The sequence below is a fragment of the Siniperca chuatsi genome, linkage group LG4 (assembly GCF_020085105.1).
Source record: "Siniperca chuatsi isolate FFG_IHB_CAS linkage group LG4, ASM2008510v1, whole genome shotgun sequence".
NCBI classification, from domain to species: Eukaryota; Metazoa; Chordata; class Actinopteri; order Centrarchiformes; family Sinipercidae; genus Siniperca; species Siniperca chuatsi.
Genome location: NC_058045.1, coordinates 25,454,361 through 25,470,338, shown reverse-complemented (window position 1 = coordinate 25,470,338; position 15,978 = coordinate 25,454,361). Strand labels below are relative to the sequence as shown.

Below are 15,978 nucleotides of genomic sequence, written 5' to 3'. Positions count from 1 at the left end.
CAATTTCAGCAGAGACTAATTTGAGATTTGTTTTAAAATGTCAACTATGCACATAGCACAAAAACACACACTGGGGCTGAACATGAACAAATGTACACTACCAGTCAGAGTTTGAGTACATCTGATTGATATCTGGTTATTCATTGTCTATTTGAAGCGCTGTATCGATGGTGTTGGCTGTTGGTAATGAACTCGAAAACCCGCTGTTGGATGTTACTGCGTTGATGTAGCTTAGCACAAGCACTGCTGCCAGTGGGGGGGATGTCAGTCATGTCTGCTTGAATGGCGATAAAATCAGCACTCTTTACTTTATCGGCCATCACCGAGCTCAAGGAAGTGGGTTGTAGATGTATGAGAAGTCCCTCACCGAAAAGGAAATGTTGTGTAGGGAAATTAGCTGGTGAAAGATTAGTAGAAGAATACAATAAATTAAGATTTCCTTTGTTTTATTGGTAATAAAGAAAAAATAACTATTTTTACAGGTAGATAAGGTCAATAGGGGAGTCCTGCAGGTTTGGTCTCACGTGCATAAGCATGTGTCTGTAGCAAACTCTGCTTGTATTTGTAGTGGACCCAGTGCAATTAGAGAGTGTACTCAAGGTCATAATATTTATCATGCTACAGTACATGTTTACCCTATGGTGACATGACCTTCAGCGAGTTCATGCATTTAAACATCAGCAAACTCTGGTTGCACTCTTTGTATTGAAATTATTAGAAACGTTGTCCTCACAAACCATATCTGCAACAAATCAACACAATGAGGAACTGTTAAAGTTAAGAACATTTATTGCATCCATTATTGTCTCCCTCAACATCCATCAATAAGCAACTCTCACAGAAAGACAAACAAAAAAAGGAAATCTTGTCTTAACATTAACACTTCCAAATATACATGGTGACCAATGTCACAAACTATGGTCATTCCCCAAAGGGAAACAGAGTGCTAACTTTACAGCAGGGGCTAATGCAGTACACAAAATGGATTGGATTACAAGGCGGACTTTTCACTCTTTACTTAAAAGGTGTAATACACCCCCTTTTACAGTGACATTGTTAAGAGAAGCTAGTAAACCCACTTATTCCTTGATATAGATCAATAAAACATGCAATGATTACAGTCAGTTAATAAACGCTTAACAGATTGGAACTCAAGTCACATAACAGCATAACATCGTAATTTTGATGACTTGAGTGAAGTGACCAGTTAACAGCATTAACAAAAAGTCATTGTCATTTGTGCACTTGATCTGTTACAGTGAAGGTTTCTCAATCAGAATGATGATAAAAATGCTTGAGAAATGACATGTACAGTAGGAATGATGTGGGGTAGTTTGATTATACCACATTCAGTTTATAATTTGGAATGTTAACTAAATGGAGTTAAGATCTGTGACAACACAATAATAAAAGAACGCAATCCCTGGATGCAAAGAGAACACTATACAGAGGGCTTACAAGCCAGCTGAGAAGTAAACTTGCCTCAATTCTATAGATATTCTAAAGATGGTTTCTGACATTATAAATAATTCAAATTTAATTTCTAAAGTGATATTTGCTATAATTTAAATGGCACTGATCTGACCTTCAACCTGTTTTGTTTGAATGGGATTTTAGAATTGACCTGAAATTTAAAGTTAGTCCCCTCTGAAAAATACAAACAAAACATAAAGCACAACTCTGAGCCCTCTAGGCATTATATTTATATTAGAAACCTTCCCATGAAGAATAAGAAATCATAACTCTCTATATGTAAAGAAGCTTGCATAAGATACATGTTGTAAAGTGCTTTGTGTACATATAGTATATTTACAAAACTTGATTTATATATTTTTTACTATGGTAAAATCACTATTTTACAGAAAATGTACTCAACAATTTGGCAGAAAGACGCAGTCTAATTTGTATTTGGTCACAATCACCATCAGCTGACGCTCAATAACAGGAAAATCCACCCAAAACAGAACTCATAAAGAAAAGTCAAATGAGGGTTTTTTTAAATATCGAAAAGGACCCACTGAATTTGGGCAAGCATATGTAGTTTTTGTGAATATTGTGAATATTTTGTGAATACAAAAAAAAAACAAACAAAAACTTAAAATCAAGTTTTTGAAATTGCACATCTTGAAATAACTTACTTTGAGGAATTAAAAGGGGGATTTTAAAAAAAGTAATATATTTTATTGCTATAAATTCAGCTCAAATCCTTTTGGGCTTCCTATGCCTCCATAGATAGAAGTATGTCAAACAAGTGAAAAAAAAACTCTCTCCTATCAAACACAGGCTCCAAGTGTGGACAGTTTGTATAGAAAATATTAATCTGTTCCTCGAAAAACAGAATTTAGATTTGGATAGCCATAAGATACAGTACTGAGTTCTGTCTGTGCGTGGATTTTCACTTCAACTGAGCATGGCTCATATAATCCTTATAAATGTGAGAGTATTGATCTGGATCATATTCTTCATTATGAAAACTCAGACGAGCTGAGTTAGAATCCTATGGGATCAGAAAGCCCATGTACATAAACCTCCTCATAGGAAGAATAATTCAGGCACAATAGTCCAACAGTGTCAGCTGAGAGGTTTTTTTACCCTCAGCTGCCACCTACTGCTGTTTCATGGAGAAGGGAACCAGGTAGCTGCACTTGTCTTACAAGGCCTTGTCACACAGCAAAACACCTTGGGGAGGGGTAAAAACCAACAGTAGGTGTTTGGTCAGATGGAGAACTGGGATCCGATTGAATAATTTCTTATTGTTAAAAATGCTGTCTGATGTTTCCAGTCCTTCGTGTCCTTTGTTTCCAGGCCACATTTGTGGAAATTCAAGTTCCCCACTGTCTCCATCAATCGTCTGTCCTAGGTGGTCAGTTGGCCACACCCTGAGGAACCTCGGGTATGAGGGAGGAGAAGAAAGTTTTGAAGAAAACCCAGGCCGTCCACATGGCTGACACCCTGTGAGGAGGCACTAAAACTGCCGTCATTGGTCCTTGTCCATCTGATCCGTCTGCTGCAGCAGCAGCTTCCTCTCTTTGTCTGTCAGCAAGCTCGTCAGCCTGAATAGACAGGACACAGAGTCATCATGAAAAAGATGATTTATGGCAGTGGGTTTTGAAAGTGTTTTTTTAAGCTAAAGTATACTATTTAAATCCTCAGATCAACCTATAGTAGTTTATTGAGTCTACACTGAGTAGACCAGATTCCATAGTGGCATTATGGTACATTTAAAGGGAACATCCATGCCTACATGCAGGTTATAGACCAGACTCAAACCCAGATTGTCATGTCAAGATATGAGGATTCCCAACAGAGTTTATAAAACTTTAGGTAAATGAAGGTTCTTACTGGATTTGGGTTTGGGTTCCTGTTCTCGTTCTGCTGGTTGTGCTGGATCTCAGGGTTCAGCACATGGTTGAGTCCTTGGACCTGCAATCGTCTTCTGAACGGAAACCAACCAGCTGTGTGTCTGTGGAGGAAAAAAAAAAAAAACGGGAGAGAAAATACATTTATATGAATGCAAAAAAATAAAAAATAAAATAGGTCTTAGTGCCTATAACCCATCTTTTGAGGCAAACACTTATTTAAAAGATAAACTTGTCTAAAACTTGTAATATCAAAACTGAGGCAAAGCTTAATTTCCTCTACTCGACTACACACTAGTAGGAAGTTTTGTATATTTGCAAACTCTGCAGTTTATTGGTGTCATGACACCTAAAAAATAAATACAAAGTTGGTTAGTGGAGCTTTATATTATACAGTGTAGAGTTCAATAGCATGATTTGTATAAGCCGGGCGTTAGATTCCGAGGGTTTGCAGTGCACCCATGAGGCCAGAAATATGGGAGTAACCTTTGATTCAGATCTAAACTTCTTTAAACATTTTAGGAATATCACCAAATCAGCGATCAGTGAAATCAGGAATATTGCCAAGACTAGATCATTTATTTCATTCAGTGATGCACAAACTCTCATTCATGCTTTTGTTTCGAGCCATCTGGATTACTGTAACTCAGAAATCAATCAACCACCTCCAACTTCTGCAACCAGGGTTCTTACAAGAACTCGAAAATACGAGCACATTTCCCCTATTCTCGCCTCATTGCACTGGTTACCTGTGGTGTTTAGAACTGACTTACTTGTTTTTAAATCACTGAGTGGCCTTGCCTCTTCCTACATTATTGTCCTTCTCACCCCCTACACCCCTGCTCGTACTCTCAGATCTGCAGACCAGCTGTTGCTCGCGATCCCCAGGGCAAAGCTTGAGACCGAGGGTAGTAGGGTTTTTGGCGTAAGGGCTCCACAATTGTAGAATAACCTTCCACTGGGAATCCGACAAGCTACCTCAGTGTCCTCTTTTAAAAACGAATTTTATAAAATGGCTTTTAATTAATCTTAAGCTGTAGGCTCTTATTCATTTATTGAAAGATTTGTACTGTCTTTTATCTATGTTTTTATTTCTTGACTGCATGAACTTATTTTATTTTCTGTTTTTATGCACTTTGTAAACTTGTGCTATATAAATAAAGTTTATTATATTTTTTATTCAAAAATGCTACAAATCATTTAGCAGCCAAAACCAAACTGATGTCAGATCGTCATGTTTGTGTCCACTTGATGAATGTAAGTCCAATATTCACTCTCCTTTTAGCTCTGTTTTGGTAGTAGTTGCTAACTTTGCCTGTCTGCTGTTTGGTGCTGAAAACAGCTGCCTGCTGCGGAAACCAGATTAATGAAAGTGGTAGGACTGAACCAAAACATTGCAGTTGCAGGCCGCGAAACCAAACCAATGTGCTAGCTAAAAGATGCTAAAATGCTCCATAGAGCTGAGGGGCTCTACAGAGCTGGGTGATAATTCTCTGTGGGTTTGCCTCTATGAGCCACCCTAGTTAAAGCTGCACTAATCAATATTTTTATATTAACAATGCATCAAATGACTAACATATACTTCAAGACTGGTACACATTTTGGGTTTTATAATGTATAATTTTCTATTATTCATATTTTTCCATTTATAATTTACACTTGTTTTAACTGTGCATGTTTCAGTTTCTCTTTCACTGTGGGTGAACAAAAGTGTATCTTATCCTTATATTTGGCTGCTTTGTGGATACACATTTGCTGGTCCCTGTCCTTAAGCTGTTTGAATAAATACTGTTGCATTAGATCTGTTTTCCATTTTGGAATATAAACACAGTACTTCTAAATATCTTGTAATTTTGTTGTTGCTAACAGGCGCCATGTGTTGAAATGATGAAACTACTATCCTGTTTACATTCCTGACTTGAGTGATGTTCAAAGAGGAAAAGAACTGACTGAAAAGAGAAAGTGAGGGTAGAGGATAGAAACAGATGTCTGCTGTTTATGTCTCTAAACATTAACCTTCCAACTGTTGCTGGTGTGTAATCAGTCAAATGCATGCTGACTGTCATGTATTATCAAAGGGGTGGGCTGCATCGTTCCTCTTTAAGTTCTGAAGAGATGACTTCATTTTTGCCTTGAGTTCATTCTTTTAGAAATTGTAGAAACACTCTATTTTCTCCCTCAGAGAAATGACAGCATGTCTCCCACTTTCAGCAATTCATTCTTCTTTGCTTGTCCTTGACAAACAAACACATTTAGTATACATCTAAACCTATTTAATACACGCCTGAGAAATGGAATGTGTATGTATATTTGTGTGTTGGGATAAAGGGTTATGTAACTGCAAACGGAGTGTGAGACCGGGACATGTTAAGTAAAGGAACAACATGGCCTGAACTGATGATAACAGTGTTGATGTGGAACAGGCTGTCAGATGGACTTTGACCCATTAACATTAACGCATCTGAAACTGAGCTGTGACTTATCAAGGAAACTTTCTTAATTACAGTTACTATGGGATGTCATAAGAAATAATTAGCATAATAATTTTCATATGCTGGAGCAAAATGGAGACACATACACTGTTTTAGCTTGAATTCAGGAGTAAGTAAATGCATTCAACAGGTGACAACAGCTTTGTGAAGGAATGCAAGTACAAGTGGTGTTCTTTTTTGTTTTTACAGTTATTAGGTAATCTGAATAAAAACATGTTTAAGGAAGTGAGTAACCACATCCTGCTGATGCTGCAGTGCACAGATGTAAAGTCAAACAAACAAGCTAAGATGGAGATCAATAAGAGATATACAAACTAAGTTCTGTATGTTCCACAGACTACGTTAAGTTCTCAGCTACTCTACAAAGATATTATAAGCGACATCTATCTATACTGATATCACTGAGACCTTAACGAGACAGCACAACTTGTATTTGCTAATTAACAGATGAGATAGTATGGTATTGACTTCTCAACAGCATAAAAAACTAGTTCTAGCCACTAATAATAAAATACTTAGAGATTTAAAACAGTCAGACATTTCAAAGATAAACATTTGAAACAGGTAAAAGATGCTTATTGCTCCAGCGTAAGCTGCAGACTGTGCTCTCTGCAGTAATCATTTCTCCCTGGAGTTCTCACAGCATGAGGAAGTAAATGAGTCAGTTCAGACCATGGTTTGCCTTTTGTTTGCTAATCTTTCCAAGTATGAGGAACCACCAGCTATTAGGTGTCCGTGTCCGTATTCTTTTACCCATGAACCCATGTTTTTTGGGTTTGTTTTTTGTACTTGACTGCATTCACTCTGTACAAGCCACACTACAGCTCACCTGGAGGAGGAGTAAGACCATTTTCACGTGTCCATGTGGTTAATTCAAGGCACAAAACCAAACTAAACAAGTTAACAGTTTGACTTAACTACTCTAAACATCTTTGGCGAAACACACTTAGAGCACACGTAGGACCCGATGTTAGCACAAACAAGGCTAAGACTCCCATTCTGGACCATTAGAAAGGACAGGCAGGGAGTGCATTGTTTGTGGTCCTGGCTGCTCTTCATTTTGTTCTCCACAGAAGAAACCAGTCACACTTCCACAAATATCTTTTGACCAGAATGAATCTACAGTATAGTTTCACAGCCTCCTTTTCACTTATATCTTTACCTGTTGTTTTGTTGGAGCAACAGTCCAAAACCCAAACATGTTTGATTTAGAATAAAATAACAAGGAGAAAAATCAGCAAATCCTCACATTGTAAATGCTGAAACCAGAGAATGTTTGGCATTTTTGCCTGACAACTGATATAAAAAAATAATGAAAACTGCTTTTGAATATTATTTGTTGACTTACAAATCGATTAATTAACTAATAGTTTCACCTCTACTACTGTTATCATGTGGGAACCAACAGGGGTAGTAAGCTAGCAACACGTGAGGACCTCAGTTAAAATTCAAAAAGCCAGTCACCAACCAAATGTTTACTCAGGCATTGTATCTACTCCACTAATCCACTATAGCAGGCAACTGTCTGAAAGTTCTCTCTTATTCTCAACTGTTTTTGACCAGACAAGCACGTATTGTATAATATAGACATATAAAAATAATAATGAATGTTGAAACTTTTACCAGTGGGCCACAAAAGGGAACTTTTTCCCTTGAGCAGAACCAATACATTGAACTCAGCTGCTTTCACTTGTTTGTTCTAGGAAGCTTTGGTATAACAGGTTTCAAGGATACACATCCTGAAGGCTGGGCTGTATGCATACACGCACACAGTTGTCAGCTACTTTGTTTAGAGGGAGTTAATTATTTAAGTCTCTTCTCAAAACACATTTTTATCTGAAAGCATATCCTGATTTTACCTGAACTGGGTGTTTATTTTATTGCTCTTGTGTATTTTATTTCTTTATATTTCATCATTCGTCATCATTTCATCATTTATTTCTCTTGTTGTGAAGCACTTTGTACTTTGTTTTGATAAGTGCTCTATAAATAAAGTTTTATTATTAATTATGTAAAACCAGACATGCTACTATGCTCCTATATCTAGTCATTTTATATACTTAAATTTCCAAACAAGCAGTAACATATATGGTGTGCTGCTGTTTAAAAATCACACACAGACAGGCTTTAGTGGACAACTCATAAAAGCTTGCCTCCTATAATTAGGCCCTTGAGTTGTTTTAAATTATTGATATGGTGAATTGAGTGTTTACCCTTGCTTTTGAGAGAGGCTCTAGATACCAACACTAGCAACTAATAAGGGTAGGTAAGGTTGAGAGCTCTACAGTGAAGTGCTTTAAAGTAAGTCACTCAACCCACAACAGTGCAGTCAAGCTGTTCAGCCAAGTTTGGTAGTTGGACTTGAAAAATGTAAAGGTTCATAGATGTCAAAGAAGAGAGCAACAGATGGAACTTACAGGTACATGAGGAGGAGGGTGCTCATCACTAGCAGAAAGCGAGTCAGGTTGGAGTTGAAGTACACAATCATAAGCAGAACGCCAAATCTTGCGGCGGAGTACAACCAGTCCAGCCAATCGCGCTCCACATCCTCCTCGTCCTCCATTACAGGCCCGCCCTGCGCGTTCATCCGCATGTTCTGGTTGGCCTCCCCAGGGTTGATGAAAGCGCCATCCTGCGCTGGGTTCTGATTCGCTGGCTGATTGGCTAAGGCAGCTGGGACAGGTACTTGGTGGGCGGGAACAGGAGGGTACTGGCCAATGGTTGTAGCTGGTGCAGAGGGGACGGTGCCTGCTGCCGCCAACGCTGCATGGCTGTTGGTGGAAAATAAGACAAAGATCAAGAGTATTAGAAACTCTTGCAGAGGTCTGCAAGGCTAAAGGAAGAACCCACACTAACGGAAAAGTAGTATGAATTAAAAATGTATAAATGAAAACTCACTATTGCATGTAATACTGTCTAGCATAGACATGCTGGAGCCACAGTAGCTGTTCAGGGCTGTACAGGGAGTAGGTGGGAAAGGCTGGTTGGGTCATCTGCAGTGCTCCAGGCCTGCAGGGAAAGATGACAGATGGTTAATATCTGTTCAACACTGTAACCTTTATCCAGTGAAAGCAATCTAAGAGACATAGAAATAATAACAAAAATTGTCATATCCATTTCTTAATTCATACTTTATCTTCTCTAGTTATAATAGAAGGTACTGCAAAACTTTTTTTAACATGTCTAATATCTGCATTTTTTTGAGTGGAAGCACCATGCAAATCAAGGGTGTGACTTGCCCTCTCTCACTTCCCCTAGGTGCGAAAAGGAAATGCACTCACTCTTGAGCAGCCCTAATAACTGATAGTAACAGATGAATGCGTTTACATTCATTAACAGCAAATATCACTTAATATTCCATCACACATTGATAGAAAACAGTGGAAATAATGAAAGATCACAATGCATTCTAGGTAATATAGGCTCCTTGGGTGTGCATCATTCCTGACTCGCTCCCTCAGCCTTTGAAATGTTGATCTCACTAAAGTCCACTTAAGTTTTCAGACTGATGGAGTGTCACTTAAGATGGTGGCTGGGATTCCCCCGAGGGGAAGTGAAGAGGGGATCTCAGTGAATGACTGCAAGTCGACAATTTACCGTATTCAGTCTGACTATGTTTACTTGTCATGGTAACATTGGTAAAAATGTGATTTAGTTTTCAAATAGAGGTTGTGTTTTACTGTAGCTGGATGAAAATTCAGGAAATAAGAAAACAGCTTTGTTATCAATTTAATAATAATGCATGATGAAATTATCAAACAAGATTGGAAAGGCAGAATCCTTCATCTTTTCAAAAGACATGAAATCACTGCAGGTGGCGATCTGACACATATGGACCAGTCTACAGTTTGTGTAATGACCTCATGCAGCTTTTTGCTGTTCTCACTGGTGTGTTTACATCTGCCTGGTAATGCCAATGAAAGTAAATGCAGTTTAGTAGATACATAATTTCTTCCATTGTGGCTTACACTGCAGCAGCAGGCCATGAAGGAGTTCCTGGTGGAGACACTGGGGTATGTGTGTGAGCTGGAGCAGCAGCTGAGGTTGAAGATGTCTGCCTCCTCTGCCTCAGCTCTGGTGTGCTGGGAGTCTGGACTGTGGAGGGGGAGCTGCTGGGACTGGGTGAAGGAGAGGGTGCCATGGTCCTTGGACTGGAGGGATGTGGCTGTTCTGTCCCTTTGGTCTGCAAAGGCAAGAAGAGTTTGACTTTTTTTTGCAAATTTGAGCAATGTCTGTCACTCAGCACTACAGCAAATCCACTGTAATAAGATACGTCTGTTGAGATGAGTTTTATTGTCCAGGATTTACAACCGCTTGGACGTTTTGCAGTACTAGCTGAAGCAGAGCATGACACTTGAAAGTGTTGTGAAACTAAAGCGAGTTATCTTTAGCTGTACTTTTGATCTCGATACCGTAGCTGAGTTCTGAAGGGTGACAGCTGAAGTGAAACAGTTCCACTCCACGGTGGGATGGTAATGAGGGAGGAGGTGAAGACATGCACCTGTCAAACTCCCTTGAGCTTGAGATGTCACAGGAAGCAGGAGCTCCTCTAAAAGCCCACAGAGCTGATGGATGTTGTTGAATTTATGAAACTGAAACATCACTGAAGCATTTGAAGCAAGGTCTCCTAAATTACTTTTAAAGTATTTCAATGAGTTTTACAGTACATTTAGATACTTGGCATTGTAAACTGCACATAACGAAGGTGAATATGTGAAACAAACTAATATTTCAGCTGACAAGCAATGGAAATACACTGCTGACTGGAGCTCAAGCTGAAACCAGCTGTTTTGCTTACATGGTCTCACAAGTGAAAAATAAAACTAATAGGAGTTTCACTGAACACTCAGGTTTCATTTACCCAGCACCACTGAGGATACATATGAAAAATTAAATGAACTAAGTTTTAAAAGGATGATGACAGGATTTTGACATTAAAGCTGGTTTTGGGCACTTGAAGATTGAACAGTATCAGAATTTGTTCCAGAGAAAATCCAAAGTTATTTTTTACCATTAAATTAGATAAGAAGGAAACAAGTAGTGTGGTTTCACTATAACTGGTTGTGTGAGGGCAAAAAAACAGGACATGTTTGAAAGTCCTTTCTTATGACCGCCTACCTCTTCAACACAACCTCTGACCAACATAACTAACCTTAAATCATCTGTGATCTGTTATTGATGTGACAACTAAAATTGCAAACACAAATGTGTGTTTGTGTTCCTCAGCTAAAAGAGTTTTATTAAAACACATCAGATTCTTGGTGGGAATCTGACATGTTGATGGGTGCCCTCTGGCCTGTTGGTTAGTGACATCATCCCCCAACAAAAGGGTAGCTTGGTTTGATTCCTGCTGAAGTGTTCTTGGGCGTGACACTAAATATCTGCCTGCTCTATTTGCATGACAACCTGGCTGTTCCTAGCCCGGGGGTAAAAACACAATTTCTAATTTGAAAAGGAGTACTGTGTGAACATGGTGCCTAGGTTCTGAGGAAAGCTGAATATGAGTAAACATCATTATTTTCACCTTAGGTCTAGCTCCCAGTGGTCCCTGGGGTGGATTCCTAAAAGCACACACCAGGTGCAGTGTGGGAATGCAGTCAGTCTGAGAAAGTGGAGATAAATGCCTGATTAGAAAAGCTTCATGGTAAAACACACTGATACATTCAAGCCTTAGTATTACAGCAAACGGAATTAAACTTATTAAACTTGTTTGTATGAGCATGAAACAGTCTCTACCAACGTTAAGAACAACAGAACCAAGACTGTATGGAGCTGTTCCACTGACAATGAACGCAAGCCTGCCATGGACAACAGAGCAGGGCAGGCTGACAAATGTTTTTGCAGTTTATCTCAACGTGATTACTGCACAGCTCCATGACAGCCTCTTTGTATTCTTTTCTATCCACAAAATAGTACAGCACGGAACAGAATCAGAAAAAACTTGGTTTTGGTTTGGTTCTGGATACTGGTCCATACGGTCTGAGGATAGTAAGCTATCTAAAGATGTTGATTGGTTTAGACACTATGTGCCACAGCCCTCTAAACAGAACCAAACACAACAGGTGGTGTGGTTGATGTCCTCTTTGAGTGCTAGAGCTGTATGACAGCTGGTACTATCTCATCTCCAGCTATATGAGCCTCTAGTGGGATTCACACACAAAAACCATGAACGAGACACATGAAATATTACACTGTTCTGGTTTTATAAAGCACAACAACCTTTTCACAGGCCACTGAAATCCTTGGTGAGAGAGGTTGGTGAGAGAAAAGTAACCCTGATTCAACCTCTCTAGACAGTCACCAGTATAACTGCTGCATAAAGGCATATAATCAACTTGTGATGTTCACTGTTCTCAGGTTTTGTAGTAAGTATATGTTAAACTTCATTGACATGAGGTTCTAAGAAAATCTATTTAGACAGAATGCCAAAGTACTGTTTGTAAGCACTGCCATGCGCACTTGTAAACAGACACACATATTCCCACACATACCTGTCTGAAGAGATCTTTAATTTGCAGATGGTCGGGCAGCAGTTTACCAGCATAGATCAGTCTCTGGTCACTCACAGCCTATAGAAAAACAAACAAGTAGGTTTCAGTTAGTTAAAACTTTTGGGATAAAGTAACTTTAGTGACTAACACATTGTATCTGCATAGTGGCTTGATTTGAGTGATGTTTCTGCAAATAGAAAACAACCTTAAGGAATTTTTCACAGTGCCAGTGATAGTTGATAGCACAGACTGTATATAAAGATGAACGACAAGACAGCTCCCCAAAAGTGAAACCAAAACATCTCGATCGCCCCCTCATAGCCGGCTGCAGAATAGGTCATAAACCCTGCCACCTCCATGTTAGCGGATGGGACATGAGCCAAACTAAAAAAATCGAACACGTCAAATACATTTTTCCCAAAGATGGTTTCTGTCACTTTGGGTAGTTCTTAACATGCTGATGTATGTTCAAATGTTCATTTTTCTGATAAGTTTGGTTCTAATTAGTTATTTGATGCTATAAAAAGGGGGTTACACGTCATGATTGACAGCTGAGGCTGGCTCACGATTGAGTCGGCCAGGTGTATGGGCGGCACCTCGATACCACAGCGCCAACTCCAAACACTACTGCGCAGACTCTGGCTACAAATGACGTCACCAGCGCAAGATGGCAGCTCCCGTATCCGGAAGTGGAGACGCGTCGTCCATCTTTATATACAGTCTATGGTTGATTTTTTGGGCAAACATTTGAAACCATGTAACAGCTTTTCTTTCCTGAGGACAGGGCATGACAAGATCAGCTGCTGAGTGGAAAATTCGGACCAAAATTATGGAAAAAGCAAGGCAAGTGTAGGTTTTGAATCCAGGAAATTATTTAAAAAGTAATAGATTTTTACATAATATGAAAATGCAAATCATTTAGATGGTTTGCTGGATTTCTTTCACTCAGTGACCATGAGCTAATCACAACGAAACAATGGCTTCAAGTAGGGTCCTTACCGACTGTCTGTTACGCTACTCTTCACAAAGCAGGAGCTTGTGAATGTCTGCTAGTAGCTATAAAAACAAAATAAAATGAAGATTAAGGTGGAAGATGACCAACTTTTTAGAAAGCAAGTATTAAACTAAGGTTAAGAAGTAATTAGTTGGGGTGTGTGTGTATTTGTGTGTATGCAGGTTGGTATATGTATGTAAGTAATACACATGTAACAAATATGTTTGTATCTATATCAAAATGATCAAAATTTTTAAGGCTTCATTTTCTCATGTTCTTTGCGTATGACTTTGAATGTGTATTATATTTTTCTTTTTTCCTTGTAAAGCACGTTGTAATCTCTTGTTTTTGATACAAGCTATATAAATACATTTGATTATACTTGTCTCAATTATGTCTTCATATATTGTATTTTAAGTTTACCTGCACTGCAGATGAGCTGGTGGAAATACTAGTGTCTCAGCCTTGTCTCCGCTAAAGCACAGGGCTAATTTTCCCAAGAAGTGACAAACTTGATCAGCAATCATTAACTTTACTCTGGGACCTGGTTTGTCACTTGGAAAAAATATATTTTACAGTTTACTGCCTGGCCCCGCCTTGTCTGGACACTTTCCATCAGCATCCCCCAATCCCACTGAGGCACAGAGTGTCCTCTGCTCGTTTGTCCTCGGTCATCTCAGCGGCAGCCTGGATGGACACTGTGTCCTTCAAGGCTGCAGTCTTCCAGGGAGAATGAAACTTGGCGGCCACACATGCTTAAGATTTTAGGTACTTGGCTGACTTTCTTATTAGAGAGGCCTGAGTACAGCTCATTCTGCCTTTCAACTTTTTTTTATAATCATCATCAAACGGCTGCATTGTGCTTCCCAATCCAAGCCTCATGCTGGGATTACCAAAGCTTTACCAAAATCAAATTTTGGTTATATACCAGGCTTATTTCAAACACACACACTTCACAAATCAAAGAGTTTAAGTATATAATGTGAAGTCAGCACTTTATAACAGGTTATCCCAAACTATTTTAATCCCAAGGAAACACAGACAGGTAGGCCTATCCTTTAGATAACATACAAACTACTGTAGCTGTAGCTATGACTCTAGTCAGAGTTATGGCTGGGAGTTTCCTGTAAAATAATACCTGGTTGGGACAGTTTAACCTATTTAACATTACTAAACACTATCTTTCTGTCTGTTTTCAGGGAAGTAAATTATTAAATGACTTCCAACTGGGAAACACTCAAACTCCTTCAAAAGTTAATATTAATAATCGGAATTGTGCAGGTTTGGAGTGCGCACACACACACACGGACAGACAGACAGAAAGCCAGACAATAATAGGGAAATGGCAGACAGCTGTTAACTGGCAGCAGCCTCCTTGACTCCGTCAGCTGGCTCATGACATTCCAGAACATAGCCTCGAGCTGCCTGTCTCACGAGCTACCTACTTCCGCTAACATTAGCCTGCTAACTTATCCGCCTCATAATAACTCACCGGTTTAGTTGTGTAAACAATCGACAAATGCGTTTTCAGCTCCTTTACAGTCCAGTTCAGACAGACGCCATCGACGGTTTGGTCCTCCTGAGCCTGGTTGGGCGTTTTTATAAGAAGAGTAATCGTCTTTTGTTGTGACTCTTCCACATCCATTTTTATCTTTCTCTTTCACTCGTTGTATTGTCGTGTTTAGGATGATGCTGTTTACTCGCTACAACTATAGTCGTCAAAGTAACAAGAGTCCTCGTGATAGAATTTGTCAGCAGACAGAAGAAAAGCGACGCAAATTGTCTCGTCTAAAGAGTAACTTGTGGGACTCTGCTGAATCTAGCAGCGTCTCTCTGCTGGGTAGTCATTCGGGACTGAAGCGAGGAGGACGTCACGTTTGTTTCCAAACACACTGTGGCCGCTCCTGATTGGTTACCGTTCGCTCTTGCAAAGACGTGGAGGCTGCTCTTGGGATTATCGCCCTGTGAGCATGCGCAAATATTAATTACAGTTCCGAAGATCGTTTATTTACATTAAATGGAGATGTGACTTCGCTCACTTTGGTGTTATTTTGCCAGCTTCTCAAAAACAAATGATAAACATATAAAGACTAAACTAGACAGTAAGTAAATAAGTATGAGATACTTATCTGATATGACCGATTTGTTTCCCAGTTTAGCCAGCAAACTAATGAAACAGAGCTGTTAAAAGAAGGGACTACTACATTTGCTAACATAAGTTACACGCAATGCCATGGAACATCGTTTTCGTATGTACTGTACTTCCAAAACTGTACTCCATAGCAACATTTCCTCAAAATCAATAGATGCCACCAACCATTTATGAACTTCAATTAGTATTACCGGTAGTCCCTTGTAACATTTCTTTAGTGTTTGACGTTTTCCGTACCTGAAAATGGAGGCGGAGTGAGAGCTCTTTTCTTCTTTTCTCCCTCTCAGACAAGAGCACTTTTTTTCCGAGAGAAAAACTTTGTTTGTCCATTGAAGTTGCATCAGTCTTGTTACATCATATGTAAATCGACTTGCAAATGATCTCAAAGGAGTTATCCAGTAGCTATTGAACACACCGACTATGGATATTTGAGTATTATTGCAAACACAAACAAAATATAAAAGTATTATACTGTAGATCTTGAATAACA

The 15,978-nt window shown here is 39.1% G+C and overlaps 1 protein-coding gene across 1 annotated transcript; it reads right to left on the bottom strand.

Moving 5' to 3' along the window:
- Nucleotides 1–771: 771 nt before the first annotated feature.
- On the bottom strand, nucleotides 772–15,245 carry herpud1 (homocysteine-inducible, endoplasmic reticulum stress-inducible, ubiquitin-like domain member 1). The gene is made up of 8 exons (XM_044194302.1): nucleotides 14,829–15,245; nucleotides 12,343–12,420; nucleotides 11,376–11,453; nucleotides 9,820–10,034; nucleotides 8,750–8,860; nucleotides 8,269–8,622; nucleotides 3,343–3,463; nucleotides 772–3,053 (listed from the first exon to the last, which is right to left on the bottom strand). The coding sequence occupies exons 1-8, from the start codon at nucleotides 14,979–14,981 to the stop codon at nucleotides 2,865–2,867; spliced, it is 1,299 nt and encodes a 432-aa protein (XP_044050237.1). The 5' UTR covers nucleotides 14,982–15,245; the 3' UTR covers nucleotides 772–2,864.
- Nucleotides 15,246–15,978: the final 733 nt, after the last annotated feature.

Excerpts from the sequence above, each read along its gene's own strand:
- herpud1 (XM_044194302.1), bottom strand. The coding sequence starts at position 14,981 with ATGGATGTGGAAGAGTCACAACAAAAGACGATTACTCTTCTTATAAAA. Across the intron at positions 12,421-14,828 it reads TTGTTTACACAACTAAACCG|GCTGTGAGTGACCAGAGACT; the intron begins GTGAGTTATTAT and ends GTTTTTCTATAG. Across the intron at positions 3,054-3,342 it reads GGAACCCAAACCCAAATCCA|GCTGACGAGCTTGCTGACAG; the intron begins GTAAGAACCTTC and ends CTGTCTATTCAG.